Source organism: Octopus bimaculoides, chromosome 23 (assembly GCF_001194135.2).
Source record: "Octopus bimaculoides isolate UCB-OBI-ISO-001 chromosome 23, ASM119413v2, whole genome shotgun sequence".
Taxonomy (NCBI): Eukaryota; Metazoa; Mollusca; class Cephalopoda; order Octopoda; family Octopodidae; genus Octopus; species Octopus bimaculoides.
Genome location: NC_069003.1, coordinates 106472 through 116981, shown reverse-complemented (window position 1 = coordinate 116981; position 10510 = coordinate 106472). Strand labels below are relative to the sequence as shown.

The following is a 10510-nucleotide window of genomic DNA, read 5'->3' as shown; positions in this document are numbered from 1 at the left end:
GTGTCTCATGATTCTTGCCATACCAATATCATAATGTCTTTCAATCTACTATGGAAATCAGTTATTTTTCAAATTTCTTTTCAGCTCTAAGTTTGATAACTTACCAAATTGGACTCCACCAAACAACCAACCAACACAGTTGCAAAAGGATGTGGTAAGTCAGAGAATGAACAAATAGGTTTCCAACTATTTATTGTCTTTTATTGTCTTTTCAAGTATAACTGATCTTCCTCTTGTTCCTCCATGAAGTGCTAATGAGGTGACCACCTGAATTGTGCTTATTAGTGTTTACTGAGAACTCAATGAGCCATAGATGAAACAGAATATGTATTTCATTAGACCAATGATTATGGATGAAATATTTTATATGTCTATTTAGTTTTTTATTCATATGCACCCATATGTGTATATCTAACTCAATGCACTTTGAAATTATTTTCAGTATTACTGCTGATATTATCGCTGTAGTTAGGTATAAAATTCTATTGCAGAAAATTGTAATGGTGTAATAGATATTTTAAAAATATTGTTAATGTTTTATATTACTAATTTATTGGTGTCTTTATCATTATATATATATATATATATATATATATATATATATATATATATATATATATATATATATTGTTAATTATGTAAATGAAAGTAAATATTAGCAAAAAATGAGTATTGGATTTGGAAGATGTGCAAAAAATGAGGTGAACTTGTATTGCTGGATGTGTTATGTTGGCATGCATGAGCAGTAAAAATGATCTGAAAGAAAAACTGGTAACGAAAGAAATCAGAGATTGTGATCAAGAGAGAAGCCTGCACTAAGTTGGATGGCAGTTGGGTGGTGAAAGGATTGCTGAAGTGATCAGAGGAAAAAGGAAGCCATGGGGAAAACTGGCAAAAGCTGTTTTCAGGATGCTGGACTACAGGAGATTAGTCAGAAGAAGTGGCAGAATGTCAACCAAGGAACAAATGTGGTGTCGACAACAGCAAAGGCACTCAAGTATAAAGAATGTTTTAAAAGTGATGAATTCTCAAATTTTATTCAAGTTTTCCTTTATTAGCTTTGAATTCTAATCTTATGTAAATGATCTTTCCTCTAATTTTTTTTTTTCCTTCCTCCAGACTAAAGAACTAAAGGAATGTGGTGGTCGTGTATTTGTTGATGGCACTTTGGAATTTCTGCCTCCAGAGGTAATTAATATGCTTGTGTAGAAATAATCTTGTTTTTTTAATTTATTAAACTCAGTAACATTTCACTTTAAAAAGGATGTGTTATATACTTTAGTTGAGATATCTTATGTGACACAAATCAACAGAAGAAGCTAAGTTCAAATGCTCCTAAGTGGGATGGTCTCTCTCAAATTGGTTGCCTGAGATTAATATTCTCAACCAGTAGGTTGTAACCAAAATTGGTTTGTTCTTAAGTTCTGAAAGGGTTGCAAAGACCAGTTTTTTTTAGCTTTGAAATATTTGATTGAATGAAAAATATTCATGAATATGTTACACAACTGACAATAAACATAATAAATGCCACAATACATTTACTTCAAACAACAACTGAGGGATATTTTCTCCAGATAACTTCCAAAATTATATGAAACCTATTTAGTATTGCCTTGAATATATTTATTTTTATTGTCTAAATATTAAAGAAAAAAAACTGGATGTAGATCGATTAAAAAAATGGGGTATGATGGTAACATAGCTGGGAACTTCTGCTCTAAATGCATTACATGAAAAGTACCCCTTTATGTATTGCCTCTTACTCATTTTTGAACTGATAAATGGTTGCAATTTAAATGAAATGAGACAATAAGTTCAACTAAATGGTGAGATATTGTGTAGGAGACTCATCTAATCAATTTAACATGAAACCCTCCCCTTTAATGGTGTTGATAGATGATGATTGTAATTTTGATATTTGATTTCTCTAATTTTCAGACCCGTATGGTTAATTTGTCACAGGTTGATGTTATCCTCATCTCTAACTACACTTGCATGTTGGCTCTTCCTTACATCACAGAATATTCTGGTTTCAAGGGTGTTGTTTACGCTACCGACCCAACTGTACAGATAGGAAGGTACCAACTTCACTTCTTTTTTTTTCCTTCTTCTTGTACATTGCACACATATTTCATTTCTGAATGTTTTTACCTTTATTTCCTACTTGATTACAAATTGGATAACTTTTACAAATATTGAATCATAAAAATCAAGTTACACAACCTTATTAGATTGGAGGATTTTTGAGAGACATGCACATTTCACAGGGTTCCAGCTCTATGATTTAATAGAGCTGGAACCCTAGTCAGATTTAATGAGGCTGCTGGCCTTAGCCTACATAGTCACCAGTAGGCAAAGTGGATGGGCCTGTGTTGAGGGAACATCTCATATATCATTATGTAGACAGTCCTCTTATGGAAACAGAGAATATAGAAGATTATTATCATTATTGTTTTTTGTTGTTGTTGGCACAAGTCTACCCCTTTTTTACTCAGCCAATGACATAGATTGTCTATGAGGCTACTTGATCTGTTAGAAATAGTTGCCAAGTGTGTAAATTGTAGAATTGGATGCTCTGTATTGTTTTAATTTTGCTTGTTTTCAAATATAATTAATATAGTAACACTTTCAGCCATTATGTCAAATCGAAAGCCTCTCATTGTTTATTTGGAATCCTGTTGAAGTGAACTTTGCCTTTCATCCTTTTAGGGTCAGTAAGAAAAGTACCGATCCTCGGCCGTAGAATGGCAGACCAGAGGCTTTATGGCATTTGTTCTGGTTCTTTGCATTCCGAGTTCTAATCCTGCTGTGGTTTACTCGGTAATGCTGCGTTAGTGGTCTTGTTTAACACTACCATGTGGCACCTTGCCTACTTTTAATGGAGTCCCCTCTGTTGCAAACATTATGGTCAAGCTTTTAGTTTGCATTTCATTTCTTCCTTCCACCCCACAAGTCTCAGAAACCCTGCCAGGGTAATTGCTCCTAACTTCCCTTCTGACAAAAAAGACATAACATTTTCTCCTTCCAGTTACTATGATATTTATTAACTGACTATATTTGACATCAAGGCCGTTGTCTCTACTATTATTCTGTGTTGAGAGCATAGACAACACCCTTGAAACCTTAATATTCAATGATGTAAAAAAAGGTCAACTTCCAGTTGTATTTAGAAATGAAAATAACCTGAAGACTAACTTTTGCAAATGAGCAGTTGTTGGGTTAAGTATTAGGGACGAATTTTGTAAGTCACAAATGCTGGTGGTGGTGGGGTTATGGCTTTGTCAGGTGTCACCTGTGATTGTTACAAAACCTTTGAGACTGGTGTGAAGGGAAAGGGTGAAACACAAATATATTCATAGTTTATCTTATTAACTGAAACAAACAGACACACTACTTCAATAGAAATAAGACCACAAAATGGACAAATGTATTTTTTTCCCTATTAATAGATGAGAAAAATGTTGGGTTTTCTAATGTTTTGTTTACAACATGATGGTAGGATTTTTATGATTATTATTTTTTGCTTTCTTCAAAATTACATTTCAGTAATATAATATTTATTTCTGATATTTTTTTTTTCTTTTTTCCCCATAGACAATATATGGAAGAGTTGGTGACGTATGTTGAACGTTTTTCTAAATCAAGAGTTTCTGCCAAATGGAAATCGGAAGACCTTATTAAGTAAATCTTATTCATCATTCGATAATAACTCTGTTGGAATAATAGAATTAATGATTAGAAACAGTATAATAGAACTGTAAACAGATAAGAAATAGGGAGATGTGAAGTGTGCTTTTGAAAAGGAAAATTATATTGAATATTAAAATCATCAGTTTGAAATAGGAAATAGACTCTTCATGGGATGGTCATGGAAACACTTGATTTTATGCCTGCTTGATCAGTTCCTACTGAAGGCAAAATAAAAACAAGCATAACTGATAATTTTTCTCTTTTTTGGCTTTTCTAGAACACTACCACCTCCAGTATGTGATGCTGTACATCCGTCTACCTGGAAGAAATGTTATACATTTGATGATATCAACTCCTGCCTTGCACATGTACAAGTTATTGGTTTTAATGAAAAACTGGTGAGGAAAAAACATTGCGAGAAACCTCATATATATATATATATATATATATATATATATATATATATATATCTGTATGTGTGTGTGTGTGTGTATATATATATATATATATCATCATCATCATATAACGTCCATTGTCCATGCTGGTATGGGGTGGACGGTTTGACCAGGGCTGATAAGCTGTGGAGCTGCGCTAGACTCCAGTCTGACTTGGTAGGGTTTCTAAAGCTGGATGCTCTTCCTAATGCCAACCACTCTGAGAGTGTAATGGGTACTTTTATGTGTTACCAGCACATTGCCTCCATGAGGCCCAATGCTTGAATGGTGCTTTTTACGTGCCACCGGCATGGTTGCAAGCTACTTGATGTCAGTATCGGCCACGACTACAATTTCACTTGGCTTGATGGGTCTTTGTGTGTGTGTGTGTGTAGAGAGAGAGAGAGAGAGAAATAATTACATAGGTATCAAGTTGTTGGATCAGGTGGTGAAAGTTACAAAGAGCGTCATGGCCTAACTAATTAAGGAGAGAATTAGTCTAGATGAGATGCAGTTTGGGTTTGTGCCAGGTAGAAGCACCACTGATGCTATATTTCTGGTAAGGCAGCTGCAAGAGAAATACAAAGCCAATGATAAACCTCTGTACCTGGGTTTTGTTGACTTGGAAAAAGCTTTTGACAAAGTCCCCTGATCCCTTGTCTAGTGGTCAATGCGGAAACTAGGGATAGACGAGAGCTGTGCAAGCCTTGTACAAGGATGCTACTGGTAAGGTGAGGGTGGACAACAAGTACAACAAAGAATTCAGGGTACAAGTAGGGGTTTACCAAGGATTGGTGCTCAACCCCTTCCTGTTCATCATAGTCCTCTAAGCAGTAACAGAGGAATTTAAGACAGGCTGCTCCTCTATGCTGATGACCTTGTTCTTATAGCTGAATCATTACCTGAACTAAAGAAGAAGTTCCAGGTATGGAAGCAAGGTCTAGAATTGAAGGGCCTTAGAGTTAACCTAGCAAAAACCAAAGTCATAGTTAGTAGGAAGGTAGACAAATCACAAATCCCTTCAGGTAGGATGGCCCTGCTCAATCTGTAGAAAAGACATAGGTAGAAACTCCATAAGATGCACCCAGTGTAAGCTCTGGATACACAAAAGGTGCAGCAACATGGAGTACCTGTTAGTTATTGGGATTAGTGGTATCAACCAACTCCCTTCTCTTAAAATCAAGGTCTTTTGCCTAAGTCTTTATAAATTAGAGCATAGAGGATGCAATATCTGAAAACCTCTGAGATTTGGATCTGAAAGAGATATATAATTATTTTTGGAGCTATGGATTGACAAAATAATTAGAACATTTGATAAAATATCTTGCTTGTGGCAATTTACCTTTCATAATGTGACCCATTGGCTTTGTCTTTCATCTTTCTTGGTTTAATAAAATAAACTATCAGTCAAATACTGGAATCAGCTTCTCAAATTTCCAGTCTTCTGCTTTTGTTGGAAGCAATTATTTATTAATGTTTCTTAATGTGTCTTTAAATTAGGAATTTTTTGGTGCCTTAGATGCCATGGCCACAAGCTCGGGTGTATGTCTTGGCAGTAGCAACTGGGTAATTTCTTCACAGTATGAGAAAGTAAGTTCATTCATTATAATCCTTATTTTACTTATTTAATTTTTTTATAGCATTTTGTGAACAAAACTGCAATGGGGTCATCACTAGTTCACTGGATTTACAATGGTGAAACTAATAAGATCTCATATAGAACAATATCACAAGACATTGTTGTTTTCAAGCACCAATTTCTTGATTTTCTTGTCAATTTCTTGTCAAAAGATATGTGTGTGTGTGTACGTATTTGCATATGTGTGTGTGTGTGTACGTATTTGCATATGTGTGTGTGTGTGTGTACGTATTTGTATATATGTGTGTGTGTGTACGTATTTGTATATGTGTGTGTGTGTGTGTACCAGGTTCAGTCAGAAGTTTTTTTGTATTTCAAATTTTAATTAATAGTTCAATCCAATTATATCAGAAAAGCATTTATTCATCAAAATATATCATATGCTATTGTCTGTTGCCATAGAAGCCATGTATAGAGACCAGGATTATATGTAGCTCAATATCTGCTTTTTTTTTCTATTTATACTTTGCATGTTTTGATTTAGTTCAGTGTCTCCATTTTTGACTACAACTAATTCAGTAGGAAACTTAATCTTTTTTGACTCATCTAATTCACAACAGACATTAAACCCTAAAATTTTGATGTTCCTTTTTAAATTGTTCTCTTTGTGTTTGACTTACAGATTGTATACATTGCTGGTACGTCTACCCTAACAACTCACCCTAAAGTAAGTTGAACAGCTTTTAATATTACCATGAAAACAATCAATGGTTTTTATTCTAATAATTCCAACTGGAGTTAAAAAAGAAAATGAAATAGGATCTTTTCTGTCTGGCTGCCAATTTTCAATCTGTTCAATTCCTGCTCGAATTGATTTCGTATTTGGTGTAATGATATGCTAATCACTGCTTTGAAATTCATTTTTGCAATAAATCAATAAATAAAGAGTTATTAGCTTTTAAAGTTTGAAAAATTTGGGTAATTTTAGCCAAGTCACAGACACATTCATGCCTGTTTCCATAGTAACAAGCAAACATGAGAACTCTTTTGTCTGTGACTGTGAGAAATGTATTCTATGCACATGTGTTGACAAGTATATTCCAATAAACTTTGAAAAGATCCAATATTACAGTTAAATGTTCGTGAGTTTGTTTCAGTCAATGAATTTTATATATATATATATATATATATATATATATATATATATATATATATATATATATATATATATATATATATATATGCATGCATGCATGCACACACACACACAATTCTGTAGATGCTAGTAGTCATGGTCAATTAAAACTATCTGGTTTTACATGTAAATTGAAATCCACACTCACACTAGTGCACCACCACTCCATGCACACACACACACACACACACACACACACACACACATACATGTAAACACAAATATACACATGCATGAAGAGAAAAAAACTCGATAATGATTATGATTGATCTCGTTTTCATTTTTTCCTATTTTTCAGCCGATGGAAACTGGGCCTCTGAAGAATGCTGATGTTCTCATTCTTAGCTGTTTATCTCAAAGACCCCTTGCCAACCCTGATGCTATGATCGGAGAGTTTTGTTTAAAAGCAGGTCTGTTTTATTATTGTCATGTTGTGAGTTACTCTTGTGTATGTGTATACGTGTGTGTGTGTGTGTGTGTGTGCATATATCATCAGCACTGTTAACATCCACATTTCCATGCTTGCATGGGGCAGACGGAACTCATTCAGACAGATTTTTCCTTCTTTCTCGCTTTGTATACAGCACTGACAGTGAAGAATGGTGGAAATGTCTTGGTTCCCTGTTATCCTTCTGGAATTACATATGATCTCTTTGAGTGTCTATCTGGGCACTTGGACAGTTGTGCAATGGGACAAGTCCCCATGTATTTCCTCTCACCAGTATCTGATAGTACTCTAGCATATGCCAATATTTTCTCTGAATGGTAAGTAGTTCTTTCTGGTTTCATTCATTATTCTTTGTTAATTTTCAAATCAAGAGCTGTGAGAATTAACTGTGGCAGTTTGCATATTGAACTAAATCACTTGTAGTATGGTCCCTCTCAGTCTTTAAGTTTGGGTCCTGCCATATTTTCTTTCAAGGACTTGTAGGTAGACATTGGGTAAAATAAACAGCAGGAACTGCATTACCTCCCTTTCATTGTTTTTAACATCTATTTTTCCATGCTTGCCTGTGACAGATGGAATTTGTTGAGGTGGAGCTTCTGTGGCTGGATGCCTTTCTGTTGCCTGCCTTCACTTGTTTCCAAACTTGTCCATGGCTAGGTGTGTTTTTCACAGAAGACAGGAAATGAATGACATTTAGAAAAATCATGTGATATTAAGACAAGAGACATCCACACACATGTATATAGGCTGCCGAATTGTCAATAAGGTTATCATTTTTTGAACTCTACGTGGTCATTATAAATTCTGTGTTTAAAAATTTATAATAAATTTATAAAAATTCAGATAGAATGAAAAGTTGTGCAAAGTTTTAGTGAAAGAATGATTCACAGGTGTAAATACACACCTACATATACATAAGCTAACAAAGGAGTGCCTGCATGGTGGTTTGAGCTCTACATGTTGCACCCCGAGATGATACATTTTTTTTAATATTTAGACCCATGCTATGTTTTAACTGGTTTGATAACCCAATCAATAAGCCCAGCATGGACTTCAGTTATGTATGACTGTCTTTATTGTAAAATAAATTTAAATAAGCTAAAAAAAAAAGTAACATTAATTGTATTAATTGTGGAAAAGAGCATTACTACCTATACTGTAGAAATAAAGGTTCTTTGTTGAAATTCTGTCTGAAGTATGTAGACGTTCATTAACAAAACTTGATGACAATGAGAGACCAAACTGAAAGATAGAAGTAAATCTCAAATAAATATTTTATCTCTAGAAAAGTTAATAGTGGCTTATATACTAACATAATGAACAATTTTATAACCTCAAAGGAAGTGACTTTAATCTTTACTTGATCTGTTTTAAATTTCTCAAATTGGCAAAATGAAGTTAGTTTTAATTTGCAATTGAGAATATTTTCATCTTTGAGCAGAAAATGACTTTTTTACTCAGATAAGCAACACTGTCAAATATTTTGCTGTTGCTTGTTGGCTCTATATTTGTTTTTTTTTTTACAAAATTAATTCTAACTGTATTGTCTTTTAATTTCCACCATAATTCTCTATAAAATATTTCTCATTTATTTATCATTATTTTTAAGGTTATCTACTGCCAAACAAAATAAGGTTTACCTTCCTGAGCCCCCTTTTCCTCATGCAGAGGTAATTACACATTTTTGTTTCATAATTCTGGTTGGGTTCAGTCCACATGCCATTGTATTTTCCATTTTTCACTGTTATTCTGTTATTTGATGTGAATTTCTGTGTCATTTTACAGTTTGGAGGAAACTTCTAACTGTTTGCCCTTCAAGAGGAGTTAGTTAGTTTTAGTATTATAGCATCAGTAGATATAAAGTATTTATGTGGTTGCTCAACTTGCTACAAATAATAGACAAATCTCCCTCAAATCAAATTCTATCATCTTAAAATAAATAGGACACGTTGGATGCTGTACTTAGAGATCCACTCTGTCTGGCAAAATGATAGAATAGTTACGGCTTGAATGTCTTCAATGGTAGGCATGCTTGATTAGGATTGATCAGGAATTTTGAGATAACAACAACATTGTAAAACTGAAGTCAACAAGGTCGCCTCTATATGGTCACTTGACCTACTACATACAGCAGCCAACTGAGTGTCCTTCAAATTACACCCTGCTATTTAGAAAAGAGAAAAGACACATTACACAATGCAGTCCTGCATACCCTTAAAAAGGTGGGATATTCATTATTGGAGTGTCTCCGATCATCAGAGGTCTGCTCAATCAGGAATGAGTTGTTGCCAAAAGTCAATGCAGGAACACAAAGTTGATGAAGCGACTAGAAATGACAGCATAAACTCACTCCATTCGCCCGAGACAGCTGGTGAATAATGGTAGGACTGGGAAAGTCTCTTCAGCTCAGATCCTCTCCACTTAGCCTTCGTCCTTCGTAGGATGATAAGTAAATGCCATTCGTTAGAAATAAGTATTGGAGGGTGGGTTTGATAGAATTGACTTAACCCTAGAAAGTGATGCTTCGGCATAACCAGGGTTGTTCATTGATTAAAATCAGGGAAAGAATGAAAGAATATCGGTTTAAAATAAGAATACATTTAGGTGATGTATTGCTGTGTATGAAGAAAGCCAAAAACCTGATGGGTAGGAGACAAATGATTTTAACTTTAGGATTACTTAATCACAGCTCTACCTGGGATTATCTAAACACTGATTATTTAATCATTCATTTTTATGAATAATTAGCAGAGTCTGTAATTTAGTACAGCAGAAATATTGAAAAGGGCTTCCTTTGAAGAGCACCAGTTTCTCAACTTCCTTGCCTATGTTTATAGTTTCTTTCTTGAAGGATATATACTTACATATATGTGTAAAATTTGTGTGTGTGTGTGTGTGATCATCATCATCGTTTAACGTCCACCTTCCATGCTTGTATGGGTTGGACAGTTTGACTTGAGGACTGGCAAACCAGATGGCTACACCAGGCTCCAATCTGATTTGGCAGAGTTTCTACAGCTGCATGCCCTTCCTAACGCCAACCATTTCGAGACTGTAGTGGGTGCTTTTACGTGCCACTGGCACAAGGGCCAGTCAGGTGGTACTGGCAATGGCCACTCTCAAAATGGTGTATTTTACGTGTATATATATATATATATATATAT

The 10510-nt window shown here is 34.5% G+C and overlaps 1 protein-coding gene across 1 annotated transcript in view; it reads left to right on the top strand.

The window, feature by feature from the left end:
- The window catches only part of LOC106879463 (integrator complex subunit 9), a 28333-nt gene that overhangs the window by 3727 nt on the left and 14096 nt on the right, over window positions 1-10510 (top strand). The window contains exons 3-12 of the mRNA XM_014929027.2: window positions 85-154; window positions 1120-1188; window positions 1939-2078; window positions 3595-3681; window positions 3968-4088; window positions 5625-5714; window positions 6386-6430; window positions 7197-7308; window positions 7483-7663; window positions 8956-9016. Coding sequence (XP_014784513.1) covers window positions 85-154; window positions 1120-1188; window positions 1939-2078; window positions 3595-3681; window positions 3968-4088; window positions 5625-5714; window positions 6386-6430; window positions 7197-7308; window positions 7483-7663; window positions 8956-9016 — 976 coding nt within the window. The remainder of the gene's footprint in view (window positions 1-84; window positions 155-1119; window positions 1189-1938; window positions 2079-3594; window positions 3682-3967; window positions 4089-5624; window positions 5715-6385; window positions 6431-7196; window positions 7309-7482; window positions 7664-8955; window positions 9017-10510) is intronic.